General features: G+C 43.5%; 1 protein-coding gene across 4 annotated transcripts in view; it reads right to left on the bottom strand.

The window, feature by feature from the left end:
* The window catches only part of rdh5 (retinol dehydrogenase 5 (11-cis/9-cis)), a 122,268-nt gene that overhangs the window by 11,487 nt on the left and 82,828 nt on the right, over window positions 1-27,953 (bottom strand). For all 4 annotated transcript variants that reach the window (XM_060910280.1, XM_060910279.1, XM_060910277.1 and 1 more), the window contains one exon: window positions 27,102-27,265. In XM_060910280.1, the coding sequence (XP_060766263.1) occupies window positions 27,102-27,265 (164 nt within the window). The remainder of the gene's footprint in view (window positions 1-27,101; window positions 27,266-27,953) is intronic.

Raw genomic sequence — 27,953 nt, 5'->3', positions numbered from 1 at the left:
TGGTGGAAGCAGGTAAACGTCGTTCTCTAAGCCTGCTAACCTCAATTTTTGCAAATACCTCTCCCTCTGCTCGCCCTGTAAATGCCCTACGTCGCTGGATAGTGAAGGTGTTTTATCTCGCTCCTTTTTCTTATGTTTTTCGTTTGTCGCCTTCCTCGCATTCAAACTGATTCGAGCCGTGACGTCCAAAATGGCAGCATCACATGACTTGGTCACGTGGGTGAAATACCTCAATAGTGATATCCCGAGAGGCTGCATCGTCGAGGGGCACTGTCACACATAGATGGCTCCAACAACAAGCAGCTATAACTCCATCTGGTGGTGGAGTTAGGAACTTCACCCTCAGCACCCAACATGGCAACACACCTGTGGGCAATGAGGGCCTAATGAGTAATGCCCCTTTTCCACCCAAGCAGTTCCAGGGCTGGTTCGGGGTCAGTGCTTAGTTTGGAACCGGGTTTTCTGTTTCCACTGACAAAGAACTGGCTCTGGGGCCAGAAAAACCAGTTCCAGGCTAACACCAACTCTCTGCTGGGCCAGAGGAAAGAACCGCTTACGTCAGCGGGGGGGGGGGAGTTGTTAAGACCAACAACAATAAGACCGCGAAAGATCGCCATTTTTAAGTGATGAGAAGCCGCAGCTGTACAAACACAAAGTCATCCATTATTATTATTGTTGTTGTTGCTGCTTCTTCCGTGTTGTTTTTGTTTCGATATTCGCGCCAAGGTTTATGCAAACGTACCGATGTAACTGACGTATACAGCGACGTAACTGACGTATACAACGACATAATGACGTGGCTTCCCTTAGCACCGCGAGCTATGGAAAAGCAAACTGGTTCTCAGCTGGCTCGCAAGTTGAACGAGTTGTGAACCAGCACTGGCCCCGAACCAGCCCTGGAACTGATCTGGTGGAAAAGGGGTATAAGAGGGCTTTGTGAGGGCTCAAAACTCCCAGTGGGAATGTGGAGGAGAGAGGAGCGAGATGCATGGACTCTCTTGCTGAGTGGATCCTGCTGGGCGGAGTATTCATCGAACTGCTTATCTGGAATTCTTACCTGAGGGATTTTTGCACTGAAATACTTACGGTGGGGCAAAAAAGTATTTAGTCAGTCACCAATTGTGCAAGTTCTCCCACTTAAAAAGATGAGAGGCCTGTGATTTTCATCATAGGTATACCTCAACTATGAGAGACAAAATGAGAAAAAAAAAATCCAGAAAATCACCTTGTCTGATTTTTAAAGAATTTATTTGCAAATTATGGTGGAAAATAAGTATTTGGTCAATAACAAAAGTTCATCTCAATATTTTGTTATATACCCTTTGTTGGCAATGACAGAGGTCAAACGTTTTCTGTAAGTCTTCGCAAGGTTTTCACACACTGTTGCTGGTATTTTGGCCCATTCCTCCATGCAGATCTCCTCTAGAGCAGTGATGTTTTGGGGCTGTCGCTGGGCAACACGGACTTTTAACTCCCTCCAAAGATTTTCTATGGGGTTGAGATCTGGAGACTGGCAAGGCCACTCCAGGACCTTGAAATGCTTCTTACGAAGCCACTCCTTCTTTGCCTGGGTGGTGTGTTTGGGATCATTGTCATGCTGAAAGACCCAGCCACATTTCATCTTCAATGCCCTTGCTGATGGAAGGAGGTTTTCACTCAAAATCTCACGATACATGGCCCCATTCATTCTTTCCTTTACACGGATCAGTCGTCCTGGTCCCTTCGCAGAAAAACAGCCCCAAAACGTGATGTTTCCACCCCCATGCTTCACAGTAGGTATGGTGTTCTGTGGATGCAACTCAGCATTCTTTCTCCTCCAAACACGACAAGTTGAGTTTTTACCAAAAAGTTCTATTTTGGTTTCATCTGACCATATGACATTCTCCCAGTCCTCTTCTGGATCATCCAAATGCTCTCTAGCAAACTTCAGACGGGCCTGGACATGTACTGGCTTAAGCAGGGGGACACGTCTGGCACTGCAGGATTTGAGTCCCTGGCGGCGTAGTGTGTTACTGATGGTAGCCTTTGTTACTTTGGTCCCAGCTCTCTGCAGGTCATTCACTAGGTCCCCCCGTGTGGTTCTGGGATTTTTGCTCACCGTTCTTGTGATCATTTTGACCCCATGGGGTGAGATCTTGCGTGGAGCCCCAAATCGAGGGAGATTATCAGTGGTCTTGTATGTCTTCCATTTTCTAATAATTGCTCCCACAGTTGATTTCTTCACACCAAGCTGCTTACCTATTGCAGATTCAGTCTTCCCAGCCTGGTGCAGGTCTACAATTTTGTTTCTGGTGTCCTTTGACAGCTCTTTGGTCTTGGCCATAGTGGAGTTTGGAGTGTGACTGTTTGAGGTTGTGGACAGGTGTCTTTTATACTGATAACGAGTTCCAACAGGTGCCATTAATACAGGTAACGAGGACCAACAGGTGGAGGACAGAGGAGCCTTTTAAAGTAGTTGTTATAGGTCTGTGAGAGCCAGAAATCGTGCTTGTTTGTAGGTGACCAAATACTTATTTTACCGAGGAATTTACCAATTAATTCATTAAAAATCCTACAATGTGATTTCCTGGATTCTTTCCCCCCATTCTGTCTCTCATAGTTGAAGTGTACCTATGATGAAAATTACAGGCCTCTCTCATCTTTTTAAGTGGGAGAACTTGCACAATTGATGGCTGACTAAATACTTTTTTGCCCCACTGTACCTGTGTTATGAACGCCTGCTCCTGGGCTGCCACCGGGCTGAAGACTACAGGGATTGTTGACTGGACTCAAAGTAAGGCAGAAGATTTTGTTTGTTCTGTGAAAAGGATATTGGACTGAAGGAAACCTGCCTATAATTTTGTTATTCTAAAGCCAGAGACATTGTTTGAGTTTGACTTTTGGGAATCCATCTTCATTTGAGCATTGGACTTTGATATACCTTTTTTGTTTAATCTCCTGGCATAACATTAAAAATCTTGATTTATTTTAACCTTTGTGTCCTTGCACTGATTGAAGGGTCCCGCTGAGAGCTGGCCAACCTCTCGTGATGTTACATATGGTGGAGAATGTGGGCATTTCAATCAGCAATAATAGTGCATGTACGAGGAGGACACTGAACATTTGATTGCTCAATTTTCCCAGTTAACCATAGGCCCTCTGCATAGCAAGAGGGAGGAAATTTTGAAGGCCCTTATTGCAGGCCAGCAAGCCCAAATGCAGGTGAACGCGGCCCTCCTGGAGGAACAAAGGAAAGCCAACCAACTGAAGGCAGAGGAGTTGCAGCTACAGAAGAGGATGGCTGTTCGGAGCGTTGGCCCAATAAAGGCAAGTGATTTTATCTCCAAAATGGGGGTTACAGATGATGTTGAGGCATACTTGCACACCTTTGAAGCCATGGCCACTAGAGAAGGATGGCCCAAGGTACAGTGGGTTGGACTGTTAGCCCCATTTTTAACGGGAGAATCGTTGAACGCTGTCCGAGACCTACCCCCTGACAAGACTACGAACTATGATGCTCTGAAGACGGAGATCCTCAGCAGACATGGGCTCACCAAGTTCGGTATGGCTCAACGCTTCCACAGCTGGACCTTTCAAGAAGACCAGGCTCCCCATGCGCAGATACACGAACTTTCCAGAATCGCGAGGAGATGGCTGGAACCTGAGAAAACCACAGCGGCTGCAGTAGTGAAGGCCGTTGTCGTGGATCACTACATTCGAGCCCTGAGGCGAAGCGCTTCATCAGCCAACAAGCCCTAACGACAGCTGAACTGATGGTTGAAGCTGTGGAAAAGTACCAGGCCACAACAGAAATGCTCCGTGCTTCCAGGAAAGACCCCAGGACTGCGCCGCCACTGCTGACAGGGGGAGGCCACCCCAAAAACCCCAAGGGGTCCAGCCCAGCCACAGCAGGACCTGGCTATGCTCCAGGGGGAGCCAGAAGCCAGCCGGGTCCGGTTAGGATTCCCCGTGATGGTGACACCTGACAATGCTTCCGGTGTGGGGGCAGGGGGCACATGTCTTGGCAGTGTGGGAAACCGGTGGACGAGCCTATGCCCACTGCAGGGTCCTCCAGCTCACCCTCCACCCAGCTGTTTGCATCACTCACTGGGGCTGCAGACGGGCCCCCAGATCAACCCCCCACCTGCCCAGTGACGGTGAATTGCCGTGATGTCGAGGCATTGTTAGATTCGGGTAGTCGGATCACCTTGGTGCGTAAGGACCTGGTGGAGCCATCGTGTCTGACTGCTGACAAAGTTCTCCCAGTTTCCTGCATCCATGGGGACACCAAAGAGTACCCCACCGCTGAACTAAAAATGACCACCACCAGGGGGACTATACACACACAAGGGTGGGAGTGGTTGATTCCCTCCCTGTTCCGTTCTGATTGGGCGAGATTGCCCAACCTTCCACCTGCTGTGGAGAGAAACCCAGCAGAGGCCAACCTGGGTACCCTGCAGTCAGAGAGGTAAGACTCATCCTGCAACCACACAAGTGCAACCCACACAACCCTGCATCCCCGCTTTTGCCCTCGCAGGGATGACAGGCACCCAGGCTGACACAGAGACTGGCCCGGAGACCAGAGAAGAGAATGGGGCCCCAGAAAGCTCTCCGAGCTCCAACGAGAAAGACGCCCCAGGCATCGAGGAGCTTCCCCCTCTCACAGGCCAGTATGGTACTGCCCAGTTGCAGGATCCCACACTTGCAAATGCCTTAAGAAATGTGCAGGTGCTAGAGGGTGTGTTGTTAGGGGGTAGAGCAAGCCCTACAAACCCCCATTTTGCAATTATACGGGGCCTACTGTATCAGGTGGTGAAGAAAAATGACAAAGTGCATGAACAACTCCTTGTACCACAGCCCCATTGGGCGACTGTGCTCCATCTGGCACACACACATCCACTGGGGGCCCACCTAGGTGTAGAGAAGACAAAAGAAAGGATCTTACAGCGTTTCTTCTGGCCGGGAGTGCACAAGGAAATGGAGAATTACTGTCGTAGTTGCCCAGAATGCCAGAAGGTGGCGCCTAAACCCCCATACCATAACCCACTCATCCCCTTACCAATTATCAAAACTCCTTTTGAGAGGATTGGACTGGATATAGTTGGGCCTTTGCCAAAAAGCTCCAGGGGGCGTCAGTACATTCTGGTCATCCTAGACTATGCGACCCGGTACCCTGAGGCCATCCCCCTGAGGAAGGCTACCTCCAAACAAATAGCCAAGGAGCTATTCCTCCTCTCCACCAGTCTGGGGATTCCAAAGGAAATACTGACAGACCAAGGCACTCCATTCATGTCCAGGGTGATGAAAGAACTGTGTGCCCTGTTGAAAATCAAACAGTTGCGAACATCTGTCTACCACCCCCAGACAGACGGGTTGGTTGAACGGTTTAACAGGACTCTGAAGTCCATGCTGAGGAAGGCGATTGAAGAGGATGGGCGGAATTGGGACCAGCTGCTGCCCTACCTGCTGTTTGCAGTAAGAGAGGTACCCCAATCTTCTACTGGCTTTTCGCCTTTTGAACTGTTGCTTTCTTACAGACCCAGAGGGCTGCTGGACATTGCCAAGGAGGCTTGGGAGGAGCAACCTTGCAGACAGCGGACCGTGATCGAGCATGTCGGGGCCATGAAGGAGAGAATGAGGGCCATTTATCCGATAGTGCGTGAACACATGGAGACTGCTCAATGGCAACAGCAGGCTTCCTACAACTGACCTGCCCAGCCGAGAGAGTTTAAGCCGGGGGACAGAGTGCTGGTCCTGGTGCTGACCGTGGAATGCAAGTTCCTGGCAACCTGGCAAGGACCGTATGAGGTCATCGAGTGGGTAGGAGAAGTGAATTATAAGGTGAGACAGCCTGATAAAAGAAAACCTGAGCAGATATATCACGTTAACCTCTTGAAAAAATGGCACGCCAGGGAGGCGTTGTTCAGTTGTTTGCCCCCGACAGAGTCCAAAGAACCCGCCTGAGAGGAGGTTCAGGTGGGGCCAGGCCTATCCCCACACCAGCAGCAGATGACCCTAGAGCTGGTGGACCGCAACCGAGACGTCTTCTCACTCCCCGGGCACACAGAGGTGGTCCAACACAAGATCCACACCATCCTGGGCCGAACAGTGACCCAGCATCCCTATCATGTGCCGGAGGCTCGCAAGGTGGCCATCCAGGAGGAGGTGAGAAAGATGCTAGAGCTGGGAGTCATCGAAGAGTCCAAAAGTGCCTGGGCAAGCCCCATCGTCCTGGTTCCCAAACCAGACGAGTCAGTGAGATTCTGCAATGATTATCGCAAATTGAATGAGGTGTCAGAGTTTGATTCATACCCTATGCCCCGTGTTGATGACTTAGTAGACTCCTTAGGACATGCCCGGTTCCTCACCACTCTGGACCTTACGAAAGGATACTGGCAGGTGCCCCTGACCCCGGCGTCAAAGGAGAAGATGGCCATTGCCACACCAGAGGGTCTCTACCAGTACACACAGCTCCCATTTGGTCTGCACGGAGCGCCAGCCACGTTCCAGCGCTTAATGGATTGGGTCCTGGCTCCCCACAAGAGGTATGCAGCTGCATTTTTAAATGATGTGGTCATTCAAAGTCCGGATTGGGACAGTCATTTACCCTGTGTACAAGCTGTGCTGGATTCCCTCAGAGATGCAGGTCTGACGGCAAACCCGAAAAAATGCAGACTGACCTTCAGTGAAACCAATTACCTGGGGTACACCGTTGGCTGGGGACTAGTCAAGTCCCAGGAAGCGAAGCTGTGGGCCATACAGGACTGGCCACAACCCCTCACCAAGAAGCAGGTGAGGTCGTTTTTGGGCCTAGCCGGCTACTACCGACGTTTTATTGCCAATTTTGCCTCCATTGCTGTACCCCTGACAGATCTGACAACCAAACGGCACTCAAGGATGGTGAAGTGGAATCCCACAGCAGAGGCAGCTTTCAACAACCTGAAAAAGGCCCTCTGTTCCAGTCCGGTTGTTAGGGTTATATAAGTATTATTCTTATTATTCTTATAAGTATTATTATTAAAATGGTGACAAAATTAAGAGTTAACTTAAGGTTCAGTTAAAAATGACCTTCTGTCTCGGCTGGACATTGTTTGGGAACATTTTGTTTATGAAATGTGTATTTTGAACAGAGAAGTGTCTGAAGGACCCACCAAGGTCTGTTTTAGTGTCAGATCGACCCACACACACACTTTAATGTTGGATGTAATGGTAGCCTTATTGCTGAACAAAGAGTTAAGACTCTTATATTATATTTTTATAGTATATATTATAGTATATATTACTTATAGTATATTTTAGAGCTTTTTAAGATCCTTTATTATTTTGGACTATTGCATATACTACGGCAGTGATTTTAAACTGTTCCTGTGTAGCCTGACCTTCGTCCAGTGGAGAAGAACACTTCTTTGTTAGACCAAACATAGTCTTTGTTTAAAACATTGTCGTAAAAACATCTCACGCGCTTTGACATATGTAAATGAAATTGCTGAATTGCTGAAATATTATTTTGCTTATGACTGAAGGTTTCATTCACACACACATACATATGGAATTAAGATGTGATTTGCTGACCTAGCACATAGACACAGATATCAAAATGATGTCACTCACTCACACCCTCCCATAGACAGACAGACAGACAGACAGACAGACACACACACACACACCCCTCTCTGAGGTCACATACAAACACACACACATTTGACAGACACAATAGCCGTTTGGAGAGATTATGATTTGTTATAAAAGGTGTTTGTAATCTTTCATCTTTGACGAAGTGACTGTGCGAATAAACTGGCATGTGAACTCTCTGGTTCCCCTGTCTGTTTCTCTCGTTCTATCATTCGTCCCGGATCCGAGGGTGGCTCATGAAGGAATCGGGGTCTCTTTCTGGGTGAACCCCAACAATTTGGTGTCAGAAGTGGGATACTGCCAACCAGGTGAGTAAATTATTTTAATTTTAATGTATAATTTGATTGGTTAGACTTCCGCCTGGTTGGTAGTAATTTCAAAAAGAAAAGAGACCCAGTAAATTCAGGTAAACCTCGTGTAGAGGCACGGGACGTTTTGGGGAACCTCGTAGACTTTTTAGATTTTAGACTTTTTAGACTCTTGTTTACGGGACGAGACGGGGCTGGTAGAGCCACGGGAAGACTGGTAAACCTCGTAATTTGTTTACGGGACGGTGACCCTCGTGAAGTGAAGGAAGAGGCATTCCCACTGTTACGGGAAGAGCGCGCTTTTAATTTTTGATTCCTTCGTGCAGCCACCATGGGGGGAAATTGTATTATATTAATTGTATTATAAAAATTGTATTATTGTATTAAGGTACCCGGACCCCGAGAAAAAAAAACCCCACGGGATTGGATGTGGTTTAGCATTCTACACAGATTCTAGACAATTTGGCCGGCTCAGTTTTGATTTATCCTCATCCAGGTATTTGCAATCTCTGGGAGCTGTGTAATGTATCTTTAATTGTTTTAGCATTTATATAAAGCATTACTGGATATGCACAAAATAATGAAACAACAAATCAGTACTCTGGACATGAACAGTCAGAACTGTTAAACCTTTGGTCAATCAAACCTGTATAACCAACTTCCAAAGTCCTTATTTCCTTATAAAGTCCTTATAAGATGCAAATTAAAATGATTTACCTAAAATTTGAATGATAATTAACAATGATATATCCCAGGTACTTTTTATTCAATAAACTTTAAGAATGAATACAAAGCTTCAATGTTTGACAAAAAACTACAAAGTGTAAATGTTATGTGCTCTTTTATCATCGTGGGAATTGATTATAGCTCTAAATAAATATTGAAGGTTTTTTTTGAATTCGTATACCTTTATTTGTACGCCCGTATACTATGTTTATTGAATCAAATCCGTATAAAATACGGACAATGTATATTGTGCATTTTAATCTCAACGAAAGCTTCACTGAATCGATTCTTTAGAACAAACTCGCATGCGTGTGAATCAATTTACTTGATTCACTCTTGATTCTTCAGAAACTACGGGAACCTTATTTGTATTCCTGTTTTCAAATTGTAAACAATAATCACACTCTCATGCTGCATGAAATTAAAGTATGAACTTTCCTCAAACCATTACGTGTGCATGAACTCAACAAATGCCGTTGATGCGTCTGTATCGATTCGCTCGATCGAGTCATTTATGTTTCGTCCCGAAAAAGATCCGAATCGTTTGTGAATCTCATCACTGTTAGAAACCCAAGAGAAGAGATCCTCTTCCCTTAACATCATCAGAGGAAAAATCTGCTTCTTAATCAATTAGTTTCAGCGTTTGGTGAGTAGATCATCTGCATTTTATTTTATATTCCTTGTGTGTTGATAGTCCGAAACTTGTAACTGGAAGGTTATCAGGAAAGTCACGAGTGGTCTGCGAGGTGATCTCTGAACAGGTCCGCGAGCACTCTATAAGACTATTAATGCATTTTAATAATTAATAGTGCAGCTATTAATGCAGTTTCATGTCTAGATCTTATAAATGATGGATACGAAGTTTTCAAAATTATTAATAACATGAGAACTCCAGTTCCCATGATGCTTGTGAACTGGGCATGCGCACTGGATAAAAGAAAAAAACAGCTCTTTAGGGCAAAACTCTCGTCTCATCAGATTTGGGCCGTAATTCTGTGCGTTCAGACCTTAAATAATGAAATAACTGTACAAGCAAATACAACACAAAAACCATTTTAAAACATTCACTTAAATTAAACAGACATGGTAAAAACAGAAGAAATATATTTAAGGCTTAGAGTTTGATTAATTCAGCCAAATCAAATATCACTTTCAGATTTGAAGATATTTATCAGGAATCATTTTTAAAATATTGAGTATTATACCACTTCCTGTTTAAAGGCATAATAAAAGGCATCAAATATATTTACCCTACATGTGAATGGAAATGCCGAAAAGTTTAATGTTTAACCTAATGTTTAATGTTGATCTAAAACATTTTAAACTGATCGTGTGGTGGTCTAGTGGTTAGGATTCGGCGCTCTCACCGCCGCTGGTGTGGTGGTATTTTTATTAATCATATGTAATTCTAACCTTTAAATATCCTATATACTCCTGTTTCTGACGCGTTTTAGCGAAATGTCTTGTCTGGGAAGCATGAAATTAGTTCAACAGCGAGCTAACCCGCTTTTTACTTCATTTTTGACATTTTTTGAATAATTGTCGTCCTATTATAAATAATATTTTGAATAATTGTTCCGTAGCAATATGCTTTGTCTCTTTTCTCAGTGAACATTGAGATAAGACTCCCAGACTGTTACAGATAGCTATAATATAAACAACTCATGCAAGAATAGCAGGCAAGGACAGCCACAGAAATCTGCAATGAGCAGAGAAAATCATTATTTTTGGCACTTTCTCACAATAATAAATTTAATAAGTAATCTCTTTATATTATTAGGTAAATTCCATATACATAAAGTCAAAATGTCCAAGACAGACAACCAATTCTCATTAATACTGTTAATTGAATTAAAAATGTATTTTCAGTCTCTGTCACATATCGAATCCAACAAAGAGTGCTTATCAGCTATTCAATTTTATTCAAATTACATTCAGTGAAATTGTTTGTCATTTCAGTTTGCCCGTTTTTTATCTCCTTATCTTTCTTTAAACTTATTGCTACTTATGAGGCTAAGCTTAAACATGTTCCTCCTAATTTCGAACTATTGATATGAAATGCTCTGATTAACTGTTTGCTGAGTTTTAAACCTCCATACTTTTGCCTTTAAAAACCACAGAGGATATGGAATGGATAGGCTTTTAATGTATTTAGTTAACCATAATTTTTTTTTTCAGCAAGAAACAGTTAAGAAACGTTTACTTGAATAACTTTTTGTTTATAAATCGGAGACTTGGGTTTATCTTTGTTTAACCATTAAGAAAAAACTTCATAAATTATCATGATTATGATACATTGGCTTGTATAAGTACTCATTGTCCTTGAACCTTTCCGCATTTTGTTGCACTGCAACCTGGAACTTAAATTGACATGAAACTACACAAAATATGAAACTATTCATGTGCATCCTGTTTATAATAAGCAGTACCTCTCTCTCTCTGGATCCATGTCATCCTACAGTCTCTTCTCGAGCAAGGCGTGGTGAGACACTTTACACAAGATTTACGTATGAATTGATTGTTTCTTCTGTAATATCACAGGTTCCTGCCATTAATGATCTCTGTTCTGCCTTTTTTTTTCCACGCACATGAGGAGATAGCGTTTGGACTCAAGGTTTCATTTGACTCTCCTGCTGTTTTTTTTCAGCTGTAATTCATAATGCGCTCTGTGACCTTCTCCCTCCCTCAGGACTCTGTGGTCTATGTGTTCTGGTGTCTGCTGAGTCACCAGAAATCTGCCAAGACACTGACACTTGCGCCTGCTCCAACATCTGGCGCATAAGGGCTTTAAGGTTTCCAGAACCAAGCTGCAATATTGTATGGACACTTAAGTATTTGAACTTTTGAAGTTTTGAACTTTCTCAAGGCTGTCATTCTAGACACAAAACCTCCTCCACTGCAACATCCTTTGACCTGGACTGACGCTATGGTGGTCGCTTATCACTCCCTCAGAAGCACCCTTTGTTCCGCCCCTGGGTTACCTGCTCACTTCAAGCCCTTCCACCTCTGTGCCTGTGGACACCGGGGCCCGGCCTCTGGGGAGCGTGGGGAGATGCATCATTGTGCGTTTTTATCCAAAACATTAGACATTGTTGCTCAAGGCTTACCTGTGTGTCTGGGGGCTGTCTCCGCATGTGCTTTGATGGTTTTAGATGCGGAAAAATTGGTTTTTGTCTCACCCATTGATCTTGCACTCGTCACATCAAGTTAAACAGGTGTTGCAAAATTTACAGACCCATTAAATTAATTTATCAGTAATAAGGGTCTCTAGGGATCTTTGTTGATGGTTCTTGTTCTAAACCCTCAGACGGTTCTTGTTTTATAATTTATAATATCACACCTCTGTGGTTATTCTGTGTGTTCAATCAATATCAGCCTGATATTCTGCATGAGACATATGCTTTTTTTTCTTTTTCATTTGATTTTTGTCATCTTGATTGTGGACAAATTCTCTAAATGGGTAGAAGTTTTTCCCTGTTCTCGAGAGAACACGAAGGTAGTTACTCGTTTTGATACCTACGGTAGTTATAATAATAATAATGATACATTTTATTTATAAGTGCCTTTCAAGGTACCTAAGAACACTGGACAGTAAAAAAGAAAAACAAACAATAAAATAACAACAATAAAATAATAAGAAATCAATAATAATTATTGTTATAGTTATGGGGTTTCAAATGCCATAGACTCAGACAAGGGTACCTGTTTTACCTCAAAAGTCACACAAAACCTTTAAGTATCTGTAAACTAAACTGGTGTTTTCACATTCCTCAATCCTCTGGTATCATAGAACGTACTAATCGAACATTGAAAGACACGCAGGACACAGGTTTGCTTCTGTAATCCATAATTCATTCTGGCTGAAATTCGTGTGACACCAAGAAATTATTTTTGGAAATAAAGACTTCCCCTGGAAGAAGGGAACTCCGGCTCCGGGTACCTCTGATTTGAAAATGCATATGGATGAGTATTCTGCAGCCCTTATAGATAAGTTGTATAAAATTTGTACCAAGGTCAATAATACAATATTATCTCCACCACACTCCCCTTTCACGTGGGAGACAAGTGCTGGTGTGATTTTTTAAAGTAATGATTTGGACAATTGGGAAAACGATATAATGGGCCTGCAGACATAGTCGCCATTACTTTTGCTGCTGTTTTAACTGATCTTTTTCCACAGTGGATCCATGCCACTCGATTGAAGAAGGCTCCATAACAAAGTTGTGTTACAATAACAAGTTTGCTGCTATTAACGCTTTTTGTGTCCCTATCTAGTCTCCCTCTGGCCAGTTTTCTCTCTCTGTCTCTCTCTCTCTCTATTTCTGAGCTCTGCACAGATTTGACTGAGAATCCTCAAGACGTTGTGAACAAAGAGGGGAAGAGATCTTGCGCCCCGTTTGGAACCAATCATCCTCACTACAACCATGACAGTCCTCATCACGGGTTTCATGGCTTCATTGTTCCTCGGGGCAGGGCTACCCGCCCAAGCCTTCGTGACTGCTTCATCTTTGCTCGGGGCAGGGTTACCCGCCCGAGCCTTCTGGACCACTTCATTGCTCGGAGCAGGGTTACCCGCTAGAGCTGGACTTCATTGCTCGGAGCAGGGTTACCCGCTCAAGCTGGACTTCGAGACAACATCTTCTGGACTAACTTCGCTAACTGGACTGCACAAGCGCACACCACACGAATGTGTTATGTCTTTCATCTGATGCCGTTTTCTACTATTATTACACATCTCTATGCTCTGAAACTCTGTATTCTTACAGGACTCTGTTCTCACTATAGGTCGATATGCCTTCTAATTTCATTTTTCCCCTCACTGTTTTAGAACAAATTACTCTGAAGGAAGTAGTGTGTATCTGGGAATTAAGAGGTTTTGAGTTTCTCTAAGCTCCGGTGAGGTGGGACGAGGGCTGATTGGGCATGCCCGCCCTCTGAGCACCAATATACGTCAAGAAGGGCAAAGATTAACTCAGGATTAATTCTCGATGTAATCACATATATGATCATGAGGTGATAATAGGATTTGATAATAGTGATACTATTATCAAAGGGGGGGATTGTTAGGGTTATATAAGTATTATTCTTATTATTCTTATAAGTATTATTATTAAAATGGTGACAAAATTAAGAGTTAACTTAAGGTTCAGTTAAAAATGACCTTCTGTCTCGGCTGGACATTGTTTGGGAACATTTTGTTTATGAAATGTGTATTTTGAACAGAGAAGTGTCTGAAGGACCCACCAAGGTCTGTTTTAGTGTCAGATCGACCCACACACACACTTTAATGTTGGATGTAATGGTAGCCTTATTGCTGAACAAAGAGTTAAGACTCTTATATTTTTATAGTATATCTCATCTCATCTCATTATCTCTAGCCGCTTTATCCTTCTACAGGGTCGCAGGCAAGCTGGAGCCTATCCCAGCTGACTACGGGCGAAAGGCAGGGTACACCCTGGACAAGTCGCCAGGTCATCACAGGGCTGACACATAGACACAGACAACCATTCACACTCACATTCACACCTACGGTCAATTTAGAGTCACCAGTTAACCTAACCTGCATGTCTTTGGACTGTGGGGGAAACCGGAGCACCCGGAGGAAACCCACGCGGACACGGGGAGAACATGCAAACTCCACACAGAAAGGCCCTCGCCGGCCCTGGGGCTCGAACCCAGGACCTTCTTGCTGTGAGGCGACAGCGCTAACCACTACACCACCGTGCCGCCCTTTATAGTATATATTATAGTATATATTACTTATAGTATATTTTAGAGCTTTTTAAGATCCTTTATTATTTTGGACTATTGCATATACTACGGCAGTGATTTTAAACTGTTCCTGTGTAGCCTGACCTTCGTCCAGTGAAGAACACTTCTTTGTTAGACCAAACATAGTCTTTGTTTAAAACATTGTCGTAAAAACATCTCACGCGCTTTGACATACGTAAATGAAATTGCTGAATTGCTGAAATATTATTTTGCTTATGATTGAAGGTTTCATTCACACACACATACATATGGAATTAAGATGTGATTTGCTGACCTAGCACATAGACACAGATATCAAAATGATGTCACTCACTCACACCCTCCCATACACACACACACACACACACACACACACACACACACACCCCTCTCTGAGGTCACATACAAACACACACACATTTGACAGACACAATAGCCGTTTGGAGAGATTATGATTTGTTATAAAAGGTGTTTGTAATCTTTCATCTTTGACGAAGTGACTGTGCGAATAAACTGGCATGTGAACTCTCTGGTTCCCCTGTCTGTTTCTCTCGTTCTATCATTCGTCCCGGATCCGAGGGTGGCTCATGAAGGAATCGGGGTCTCTTTCTGGGTGAACCCCAACACCGGTTCTGGTGGCACCAAACTTCAAGAGGGAGGAGTTCGTGGTGCAAACAGACGCTTCAGAGGTGGCACTGGGGGCTGTACTCACTCAAGAACATGAAGGTGAGGAACATCCCATCCTATATCTAAGCAGAAAACTACTCCCCAGAAAGAAGAACTATTCAACGGTTGAAAAAGAGTGTCTCGCCATTACCTGGGCCCTGGAATCCCTACGATACTACCTCCTGGGCCGGCGTTTCACGGTGATCTCTGACCACGCCCCTCTGCAGTGAATGGCCAAGAACAAACAGTAGGGTTACCAGATGGTTTTTAAGCTTGCAAGCGTTTAACTTCTCTGTTGTCCACAGGGCTGGCAGGCGCCATGACAATGCGGACGCCCTGTCCCGGCGAGATGCCCTCTTCGTAACTGTCAACCCAACAAGGACGTCGGTCCCGAGGGGGGGGGGGGGATGTGTGATATCCCGAGAGGCTGCGTCGTCAAGGGGCGCTATGTCACACGTAGACGGCTCCAACAACAAGCAGCTATAACTCCATCTGGTGGTGGAGTTGGGAACTTCACCCTCAGCACCCAACATGGCAACACACCTGTGGCCAATGAGGGCCTAATGAGTAAGAGGGCTTTGTGAGGGCTCAAAACTCCCAGTGGGAATGTGGAGGAGAGAGGAGCGAGATGCATGGACTCTCCTGCTGAATGGATCCTGCTGGGCGGAGTATTCATCGAACTGCTTATCTGGAATTCTTACCTGAGGGATTTTTGCACTGAAATACTTACCTGTGTTACGAACGCCTGCTACTGGGCTGCCACCGGGCTGAAGATTACAGGGATTGTTGACTGGACTCAAAGTAAGGCAGAAGATTTTGTTTGTTCTGTCAAAAGGATATTGGACTGAAGGAAACCTGCCTATAATTTTGTTATTCTAAAGCCAGAGACATTGAGTTTGACTTTTGGGAATCCATCTTCGTTTGAGCATTGGACTTTGAGATACCTTTTTTGTTTAATCTCCTGGCATAACATTAAAAATCTTGATTTATTTTAACCTTTGTGTCCTTGCACTGATTGAAGGGTCCTGCTGAGAGCCGGCTAACCTCTCGTGATGTCACAATATATTATATAAAATTGGAGCAAAAGGACATAAAATATACCTCAAGTGCCCTTGACTGTTTAGCAGGTAAACATGAAATAACCAGTATAAACAAACTAACAGCTGTTCAGGTGAGGTAGTGCGGAATAGTGCAAATGAGCGAGGTAAAGTGAAATGTGCAGTCCCTGAGTTCAGTGTGCGAATGAATGTTGAGAGTATGTGTGTGTGTGTGGGGGGGGGGGGACCATGAGGGTGACATGATGTCAGATGCTGAAGGGGGGGCAGGGGGGTGTGCGGGCAGAATCTGTGGCAGGGGGCAGAGGGGGGAGGAGGGGCAGAACAGGGAGGGAGTTGAGCCTGCTGACCGCCTGGTGAAAGAAACTGTCCTTGAGCCTGCTGGTTTTGGCCCGGAGACTCCGCAGTCTCTTCCCCGACGGCAGTAGGCTGAAGAGGCTGTGAGATGGGTGGGTGGGGTCACCTGCAATCCTGAGGCGGGAGTTATAGATTTCCATAAGAGAAGGGAGAGAGACACCAATGATCCTCTCAGCTGCTCTCACGATGCGCTGCAGAGTCTTGCAGCAGGACACGGTGCAGGCGCCGTACCACATGGTGATGCAGCTGGTCAGGATGTTCTTGATGGTGCCTCTGTAGAATGTGTGCATGATAGGGGCCGGGGCTCTTGCTCTCAGTTTGCGGAGGAAGTACAGATGCTGTTGGGCTTTTTTGGCCAGTGATGCGGTGTTGCTGCTCCAGGACATGTCTTCAGAGATGTGCACACCCAGAAACTTGGTGCTGCTCACCCTCTCCACTGCAGCACCGTCGATAGTTGTTGGAGCATGCTGGGTGTGCGCTCTCCTGAAGTCCACAACAATCTCCTTCGTCTTCTCCACGTTCAGACGGAGATTGTTGTCCTTGCACCACATGGCCAAGCGGCTCACCTCACTCCTGTAGATTGTCTCATCGCCATTGCTGATGAGACCCACCACAGTTGTGTCGTCCGCAAACTTAATGAATTGGTTGGAGCTGGATGTTGGTGTGCAGTCGTGGGTCAGCAGAGTGAAAAGGAGGGGGCTCAGCACACATCCTTGGGGGGGCCCCCGTGTTCAATGTGATGGTGCTGGAGGAGTTGCTGCTGACGCGTACAGACTGTGGTCTCCCCGTCAGGAAGTCCAGCAGCCAGTTGCGCAGGGAGGTGTTGAGTCCCAGCTGCTCCAGTTTATGAATGAGCTGCTGAGGAATGATTGTGTTGAATGCTGAGCTAAAGTCTATGAACAGCATTCTGACATACGAGTCTTTTGTCTCCAGGTGGGTGAGGGCTGAATGGAGGGCAGTGGAGATGGCGTCATCGGTTGAACGGTTGGACTGATATGCAAACTGGAAAGGGTCCAGGGCGGGGGGGAGGGCAGACTTGGTATGCCGCATGACTAGCCGCTCGAAGCACTTCATGAGGATGGGAGTGAGTGCAACCGGGCAGTAGTCATTGAAGCAGGAGGGAGACTGCTTCTTCGGGACTGGGATGATGGTGGTGGCTTTGAGGCACGTGGGGACAACAGCCTGGCTCAATGAGATGTTGAAGATGTCTGTAAAGACATCTGTGAGCTCCTCGGCACAGTCTCTCAGGACACGACCAGGAATGTCATCAGGATCCGGGGCTTTCCATGCATTTGTTGTCCTGAGAGCTCTCCTCATGCTGTCTGGGGACAGCATCAATAACTGGTCACCGGGAGGTGGTGGGGTCTTCTGTGCCATGGTGCTGTTGTCTGCCTCAAAAGCGAGCAAAGTCGTCGTTCAACTGATTCAGCAGAGAGGTGGAGTTATCACAGGTCTGCGGCAAGGGCTTGTAGTCTGTGATGGTCTGAATCCCCCGCCACAGGTTCCTGGTGTCTCTGCTGTCATTGAAGTAGACAGCAATGTTCCTGGAATACTGTCTCTTGGCCACCCTGATGCCTCATGACAGGTTGGCCCTAGCTGTCCTCAGGCCCACCTCGTCCCCAGCTCTGAAGGCGGCGTTCCGAGCCCTCAGGAGCCTGTGGACTTCCCCTGTCAGCCATGGCTTCTGATTTGCCTGAATGGAGATGGTTCTGATGACTGTAACATCGTCCATGCACTTCCTCATGTAGGCAGTGACGGTCTCTATGTACCCCTGGAGATCTGTAGTGTTGTTATAGGTGACCGCCTATCTGAACATGCTCCAGTCAGTGGTGGAAAAACAGTCCTGGAGTGCCTCTGAGGACCCCACTGGCCACATACGTACCTGCTTTGTAGCTAGTTTGGTGACTTTAACCAGCGGCCTGTATGCTGGCATTAGCATAACAGTGGAGTGATCTGAGGCCCCAAGGTGGGGGAGGGGTAGGGCTTTGTAGGCACCTTTGTGCATGGTGTAAACACTGTCCAGAGTATTGTTTCCATGTGTGGGAAAGTTGATATGTCCATAGAGTTTTGGAAACACGCTCTTGGGGTTTGCATAGTTGAAATCCCCAGCCAGGATGAGGAAAGCATCTGGGTGGGCTGTCTGCTGCTCACTGATGTGCCGATAGAGTGAGTTCATTCAGTGCTTCACTCCTGTTGCTATTGGAGCCAGGAGGGATGTATATTACTACCAGCAATATGGCTGTAAATTCCCTCGGCAGGTAGAATGGCTGGCACTTAATTATAAACTTCACCAGGGGTGAGCAGTGTTTGCAGACCACAACAGCATCGCGGCACCAGGCATCACTGATGTAAACACAGAGTCCTCCGCCGTGAGTCTCTCCCCCCCCCCGACTAGCGCTCTGTCTGACCGGTAGCATGGTAGCCTGGCTAGCTGAATAGCACAGTCCAGGACACTGTCGTTAAGCCATGTTTCCACAAACACAAGGACACAACACTCACTCACAGACTTAGAAGATGAGTGGAGTAGGCGGACATAATCCTGCTTGTTGTCCAGCGAGTGTACGTTGGCCAGAGTGATGGTAGGGATAGCTGGCCAGTGAGGGCTAGCCGCTAGCCTAGCCCGGATACCTCCGCGCTTGCCCCTCTTCTGCTTCCGCATGTTCCACCTGTGGCGCTTCCACTGTGGGCTGGATGCAGGAGTGGGGTTCGGTGGTTGAGCAGGCCTCCAGAGCAAACCGTAGTCGCATAGCACTTCCGCGTCTGCTGGATTTATATCTGTGAATATAGTTCTGCGGATGTCGAGCAGAAACTCACGGGAGTATGTGCGCCTTAAGACTGATGGACGCGACAAAGACGAACAGGTACACGCCGTTTTAAAACACAAAAAACACGAAAACACCGTTCTGTCGGGACGGAGAGGAGCTGCTGCGTGTGTATGTGCTGCCATCTTGGAAACAGGTGGCAGAGTGTACACACTTGTTAGTATTCCGGAGATGACGGGCACTGTGGTGCTTGGGAGTTGCAGTCTGGAGCAGCCATGTTTGGAGGCTGCTCTGAACTCAGGTTTTCAGCACTTTTACTGACACAAAATATATGAGATTTAATTCTGATTATTTGCTTTACAACAAAATCTTGGTGGCTATACTTGCTAAAAAAACAAACAAACACCTGTAGACCTTTTGCACCCACAAACTTGTTCCAAAATTATCCTGATTTGACATAAAAATCACGACCATGATAACCCTGAATACATGGTGCAGATATTATAGTTTTTTTGAAGTAGTCATGAATGTGTTATTTTACAACTACTGCAAAATAATAATTGTAAAACTATATATTGGTTAATATACGTGATTTTATTGTTTGGTCAATTCTTTTTTTTTTAACTTCTTTTTATTGGGGCATTTTCTGGTACAAAACAAAAAAAATTTCTTCCATTTATAAATAATTGCATACGTGTCTGAATACACAAACACTCGCATTCACACACGTGTATATACACATAAATCACTGGGTGTTATATCCAAAAATATAAATATGCTTAAACACATTTCCCTATTTATAAACATTCTCAAAAAAATTTAAATAAATAAATAAATAAAATAACCAACAATAAATGAATAAATAAAAGTTGGTACCATAGTCAACACTCAGCATCTACAATGTTTGTAACGTACTAGGCTGGTTTTCAGGTAGGTTCAGTACAGTATTATTGAAATAATTTATAAATGGTTGCCAAACAGAGAAGAATTTGCCTGTATTCCCCGAGTGAAAGTTTTATTTTTTCTAACTGGAGGTGTTGCATAACGTCTTAACAATGCAGCATGGGATGGAGGTATTGCTCATTTCCAATTAAGTAAAATCAGCCTTCTGGCTAACAATGTTACATATGCAACCATATTGTTTTGATTGCTTGTCAACGTTAAATCAGGGGATGTAACCCCAAAAATGGCTAATATTGGGTCAATGGGTCTCTTCAGAATAGCAGAAAGGGCTTGAAAGATTTTAAACCAGTAATTACTGATGTTGGGGCAATTCCAGAACATGTGAGCCAGTGATGCTGGCAATTGCCCACAACGATCACAAGTTGAATCAACTGTTGGGAACATTTTTGAGAGCTTTAATTTAGAAAGATGCAGTCTGTGCAGTATCTTAAATTGCAACAATCCTTGCCGGATGCATATTGAAGAAGAATGAACTTGCCCGATTGCTCTCTCCCATTGCTCTTCGGTGATATCTACTTTTAGGTCTTCCTGCCATGCCACTCTTAGGTGTTCTAGTGTGGTTGTGTGCTCAAATTGGGCAAGTTTATCATGTATTCTAGATGTCCCGCTTTTAATGAAGGGGTTTGTTAAAAACAATGATTCCATTGGTGAGCTGGGTGGTTTTTGGGGAAAATATGGAAAGTTTTTCTTCACAAAGCTGCGCACTTGCAGGTATTTGAAAAAGTGAGAGTGGGGCAGGTTAAATTTGCTTTGCAACTTTTGGAATGTGGGAAAAAGTTTATCAATGAATAGGTCCCTAAGAGAGTGTATACCTTTATTGTGCCAGAAACGAAATGCTGAATCTGCAAAGGAGGGGCTAAATGAGTGATTAGCAACCAGTGGGCCCTGGATCGAGCATTCCTGCCAACCAAAATATCTCCTAATCTGGGACCAGATCTTAAGCGAATGTGAAACTACAGGATTCATTAACCGATATGGGCGGGGTGCAGGTTGAGCAGTAAATATCATTGCAGATAAAGAGGAAGGGGAGCAGCTATGACTCTCAAGGTTCGACCAGTCAGACAACCCCTCTTGGAGCCCAGAAAGAGAGGGCTCTTATGTTACATGACCAATAGTAGCGCTGAAAATGGGGCAATCCCAAACCCCCCTGTGATTTAGTTCGTTGTAAGAACAGTCTCTTAATTCTGGGAATTCTTTTGTTCCAAATGAAATGGGTTATGATTTTGTCCAATCTCTTGAAAAAGGTTTTGGTAATATAAAATGGGATACATTGGAAAAGAAATATAAGTTTGGGTAAAATGTTCATTTTTACAATGCTAATTCGGCCAGCCAGAGAGATAGGGAGGTTTGACCACTGTTCATAATCCTGCTGTATGTAATTATATAATTCCAGAAAATTGTGTTTAAACAGTTCATTAAATGTTTTAGTAATTGTGACTCCCAAATATTTGAATTGATTTGAAACTGTAAACGGGAGGGAGCTAAATGTTTGTTGTCGGGCAATAGAGTTGATGGGGAATAAAATGCTTTTTGAGTGATTAATTTTATAACCGGATAGCTTCCCAAATTTATCCAGGATTGACAAAATGACTGGCATTGATTTTGAAGGATTCAAGATGTATAACAGCAGGTCATCTGCATATAATGAAACTTTGTGTTCAGTCCTTCCCCTAATAATCCCTTCATAAGAGTTTGTGGTGCGTAGAGAGATCGCAAGTGGTTCAATAGCCAGCGCAAATAAAAGCGGGGACAGGGGACAACCTTGTCTGGCGGAACGACTAAGCGGAAAATATTCTGAATTAATACTATTTGTCTGTACCGAGGCCTGGGGGTGCGCATAAAGTAATTTAATGAGAGAAATGAATCTGGGACCAAACCCGAATTTTGACAGAGTTGAGAAGAGAGAGTCCCACTCAACCCTGTCAAAAGCTTTCTCCGCTTCTAAAGAAATAAGTAACTCAGGATGTTGGATGTTACTATTTGAGGTATATATAATATTTAGCAATCTCCTAATGTTAAAAAATAAAAACCTATTCTAAAAATCTGTTTGGTCTAAAGAGATCACAGAAGGCAGAACCTTTTCTAAACGGGTGGCTAAGATCTTTGCTAGTATCTTGTTATCCAAATCAAGTAGGCTAATGGGCCTGTACGAGCCTGGATTTAATGGATCTTTATTTTTTTTATGTAATAGGGAAATACTCGCCTGATAAAAAGTAGGTGGGAGACAGCCTTTTTCAAGTGATTCCTCGAAGACATCAAGTAGCAACGGTGAAATTTCGTTAATAAAGGTTTTATAAAACTCTGCCGTGAGGCCATCGGGCCCCAGAGCCTTTGAGCTTTGCATATTTTGTATAGCCTCAATTATTTCTTCTTTAGTCAGAGGTTTTTCTAAAGGTTCCTTACTTTCAGCACTAATTTTTGGAACATTCAGGTCATTAAAAAAAATTCTCCATGAGTGATAAATCTCCCGTAGATTCTTGATCACTATAAAATTTTTAAAAAACATGATTTATTTCCCGTGGGTCTAATGTAATCTGTCCAGCATCATTGCGGATTTCTGTAACTAATTTTGATGCTGCAGTTTCTTTAATTTGACATGCTAAAATCTTACTGATTTTTTCGCCATGTTCGTAATTTCTATGTTTTGTTCATGTCAAAAGACTAATTGTCTCTGTAGTAGAAAGCAAATTAAATTCTGTTTGAAGGGATAGCCTTTTTTATATAAATCTGGGGAGGGTGAAATTAAATGTTTGCAGTCCAACTCTAAAATTTCATCAGTGAGTTTGAGTTTTTTGTTCACAGTTCTTTTTATTAATTGAGGAGCTAAAGGAGATTATCTGTCCACGAATGTAAGCTTTAAGCACTTCCCAAAGAACTGACCTTGAAATCTCTGGGGTGTCATTTATAAGTAAATATGAATTAATATGGTTTTTGGTTTGTTCAATAAATGTTTTTTCTGATAAATTATTATTGAATCGCCAGCTTTTGGTTGTACTTTTGTTATCAAATGCTAGTTGTAATATCACAGGGCTGTGATCCGACAACACTACTGCTTCATAATCGCAATGTCTCACCGATGACAAGAGACTACAATCAATTTTTTTTAAAAAAGTCGATTCTAGAATAAGTGCGATGAACTGGCAAAAAAAAAAAAAAAGGAGTATTTGCGTAGGTTTGGGAACATTAATCTCCATGGATGTGCTATTTTACATGCATTTAAAAAAGTATGAATCACATTTGCTGACTTAGAAAGATGTATTGATTTATTTGACGATCTATCCAAAGTAGGGTTTAGTACCAAGTTGAAGTCCCCACCCATTATTAATTTATGTGTATCAAGACTAGGCAAGGTGTTCATAAAAGAAGATATAAATTGTTCATCATCGAAATTGGGAGCATATACACTGGCCAGAACTACTGGAGTATTATAAAGCTTTCCTGTTACTATTATATATCTCCCATGGGGGTCTGGTATAACCTGGGTTGAAATAAAAGGTATATTTTTTCTTTATAGCTGCTCCCCTAAATTTAAAGTTATAACTGGAATGATAAACCTGCCCAACCCATTTACAATGTAAACGTTTCTGATCAAGGTTTTTAAGGTGTTTCTCCTGTAAAAATGAGATATCAGCTCTTAAACTACCAAGATGAGTCAAAATGTTTCCCCACTTCACTGCTCCATGAAGCCCTTTACAATTCCAGGAAATGTACTGAACCAGATTTAGATGTTTTTAGCTACTAGCCATTATCAGGTTTTAAAAAGGATAAATTGTAAATAGAGTGCTCACCGCTTGACACCTGCTCAAAAAATAATAAAAATGCGTACCAAAGTTAAGACTACCCCGTTCAAACTGAACCCACACCTCCACCTGTCGTTCTCCTAACATAGAACATAGAAAAGAAAAAAAAAAACATTAAAACAAAACACCTGCCGTCCAACGCACCTTCAGAGAGGAAATTGGATGCTTGACTTACCCCTAAGCTCCTTTGGAGAATCAAATCTTTAAACCAATCTATTCTCATATAAATGTGTCATTTATTCTAATTATCAGTCTAGACATGTTTATATTCCACAAGATCCATGTGTACAGAAAGGGGGGAGAAGAGAAAAAAAAAGGCAAATAGTGTCTTAAACAGTATTCATTTTGATTTTAGTTATCTTACCTGCATTGTGCCCTCATTGAGCAGAAAGTAAATAATTAAATAAGTAATTAAAAATAAATAAATTAATTAAATTAAGATAAGTCAGTGTGGTGTCACCACTATCATCATTAACAATAGTATCAACAGTAATAATAATAATAATAATAATAATAATAATAACAACAACAACAACGGCACCAAAAACTTGTTGCACCAGTAGAAACAGTTTGTTATATAGGCTGATAAACATGTATGCAACTTTAATCTTAAAAAAAGAAATCTTATTTTCCCTAAATTATACTTATTGGCAGTCCATAATAGCCCTTCGAAAGGATAACCGTCCATATTAAGCTCTTGAGGAATATCCCCCCCCCGCCACACACACACACACACACACACACACACACACACACCAAAAAGCAAAAAAAAAATCCATCCCTTCCATTAGTGCTCTCGAATTATGTTTTCAATCGTCAGCAGTAATTACGTTATCCGTAGTAAAGAGCAGGAGGGGGGTACCCAGCCATAACATCAAAGGGTTGAGAGAAAACTAAGGAGATTCACTTCTTTAAGTGCCAACATAGCTCGGTCACAGTTCTTATACAGTGTTGTCAGCTCAAGCAGCAATTTTCGTGTTAAAAAAATGTTTGTGCTTCACTTGGGCTATCAAATGAGTGCCTGGAGCCATTCACTGTGATCGCCAGCCTGGCAGGGTAAAACAGACTATAGCTTACCCCCGCATCCTGCAGCTTTGCCTTCACTTGGTTAAACGCCGCTCGCAGCTTCCCAACTTCAGGACTTGCGTCTGGAAAGATGTGCACGAGAGTGTCCCTGTAGAACAGGCAGCCTTTATTTCTGGATAGCTTCAGGATATTTTCTTTCTCCGCATAGTAATGAAAGCGAACGACCATCGCCCGTGGTCGCTCTCCTTTTTTTGGTTTCGAAGCAAGAGTCCTGTGTGCCCGATCAATGGTCACCGGGGAGTCAAAGTTTTCTGCACCAAGTACGTCTGAAAGAAATTGTGCAACAAACCGGACCGGGTCTCCTGCTTCAGCTCCCTCCCAAATTCCGATCAGTCTAAAGTTCAATCTGCGACTCCTGTTCTCTAAATCCATGCATTTTTCGGATATCTTTTTGTTTTATTTTGCCATGGTTTCACACTTGTGTTCTAATAAGGTCACCCAGTCCACTGTATCACTCAGGGATTTGCCCATTCCTGCATGTTCGTTCTCCAAATCTGTCTGTGCTTTATGCAATGTCGCCATTTCCTGTACCATTTCAGAACGGAGCTTGCGAATGTCTGCTTTTGCCTCTTCGCTGAGCGATAAGATATCGTTCTTAATCTCCTGATGGAGGCAGTTTATTTGTGATTTAATATCACTAGTCAGGGCTTCTCTGTAAGATTGTAATTCATCTCAAAGCATATCCAGAGAGATAGGCGTAGCATTACCTGCTTCTTGTTTGCCGTCAGCCATTTTCAAGTTGACTTGTGGAGAATTTCACTCTTTTGGGGGGATAATCAAAGTTTTAAATATCACTTAAACAGGCATAAAGTTGCTCCAGGCACTCAAATAAAGACGGTTACTGTAAATAAAATGGCTTGGTTGATTTAAGTCAGGTTATTGAATCGAAATAAAACGGAGCTGCCTTCTCTCTCTGTCTACTCCATCAAGGCGGAAGCCCCTTGTTTGGTCAATTCTTACCTGAGAATCTAAAATTTCCTAGAATTTCTATACCTTTCTCCTCATTAAGGATTCCATGATATGTAAATTTAAAAACATCCCAATGTCCTCCTGTCATCTCTGATTGCTAGCTGGCTAATTAGTAACTGTTTAGTAAACCAGTTCAAGCAGTCATGAGCCAGATTTATTTAACAGTACTCAAACATGTCATGATATAAATAATAATGAATTTTCATGGCTACTTTCACTTTCACATAAATATAACATAGAAGGTAGACCATTAGCTAACAAGACTGCCAGTTGGCCTAGTGGTTAGCATGTCTCCTTCTCAATCAGGAGATCGTGAGTTCTACTTGTGGTCGTCATACCAAAGACCATCATAAAAATGGTACCTACTGCCGTCTGGCAAGGCATGCTGCAATACAGATGCGAGTGGGAAGTCAAACTCTTGAGGTTACCAGAGGACTAGCCCCCCCACTGTAACCCTAGCTATGTAATAGGCGAGAGGCCGAGGGCTACAGAAACAGAGATCGGTGCTGCCCTATGTCCCATATGGTGTGAGAAGGACTTTCGACAGGTTTTGTGGCTTCTTTTTCTCATACATCAGCCTGTTTACTGCAGGTTTGTTAGCTAGCTCAGGAGAGCTACCCAAGATGGACATCAAGCAGTTCCCACCCAACCATTTACACGTATGGACAATTTAGAGTAGCCAGTTAACCTAACCACATGTCTTTGGACTGTGGGGGAAACCAGCGCACCCAGAGGAAACCTACACAGCCACAGGGAGAACATGCAAACTCCACACAGAAAAGCCTCCATCTGCCATCAGGTTTGAACCCAGAACCTTCTCACTGTGAGGCAACAGTGCTAACCACTGCACTACCATGCAGCCCTGTTTTGTGGCTAACAGGTTCTGTTTACCATGTTATTCTCTAAAATCCATCACATACCAGTCTGAGCTGGAAAAACAAATTTGAAATTAAATTCAGGTTAGTTAGGCATCCAAGAGAAGTTAGTCATTTAGAATTATATTTTAAGGTGCATGGGTACCTTAAATAGAATATCAGGAATACTTACACTTATCAAGATATTTATCTCCATAGCTTTCTTTCACTTCAGGTGTCAGTTGGTTCCACAGGCGATGAAGTTCCCGTTCAAGTGGTTCCAGGCTTGTCATCTGGGTCTTGAAGAACCCGGGTTCTATTATACACACTTTGATTCCAAAATGTTGAATGTCCCTCCTGTAACAAAAATTTGCAGTGTTTGTATTTATGATGGACTCATAGCACCATCTAATTTTTATAAGATACAATTAATCATGTGACACAGGAAAAGTGAAAAAATCCTATGTAGCAATACACTTGCCAAATAAAGGGAAGCTTGTACTGGCTTGTAGGACATGCTTAAAGTGCATATCACGGGTAAATTTAAGAGCAAGATCAATGTAATTCTCTTATTTTATATTAAACTTTGGTCAAATATCTGTCATATTTTGTGACATTTTTATGCCTCTGCCACCATAAGGTGCAGGAGGCATTATGTTTTCAGGTTGTCCGTCCGTCCGTCCGTCCATCCGTGTGTGCGTCCGTCCCGAAACCTTGTGAAGGTTTCTCAAAGGTTAATGAAAGGAATTTCACCAAACTTTCACCATTTGTGCACTTTGGGACAAAGATGAACTGACTAGATTTTGAGATCAAAAGGTCTAAGGTCAAGGTCACTGTGAGGTCAAATGTCTGTCCGAAAACCTTGTGAACACAATATCTCCAAGGCAAATGAAAGGAATTTCACCAAACTTTCACCATTTGTGCATTTGGGGACAAAGATAAACTGATTAGATTTTGAGATCAAAAGGTCTAAGGTCAAGGTCACTGAAGTCAAATGTCTGTCCGAAAACCTTGTGAACACAATATCTCCAAGGCGGATACAAGT

Source organism: Neoarius graeffei, chromosome 26, assembly GCF_027579695.1.
Source record: "Neoarius graeffei isolate fNeoGra1 chromosome 26, fNeoGra1.pri, whole genome shotgun sequence".
Lineage (NCBI taxonomy): Eukaryota > Metazoa > Chordata > Actinopteri > Siluriformes > Ariidae > Neoarius > Neoarius graeffei.
Note: the sequence above shows the minus strand (reverse complement) of the source record. Positions and strands in the feature narration are given on the sequence as shown.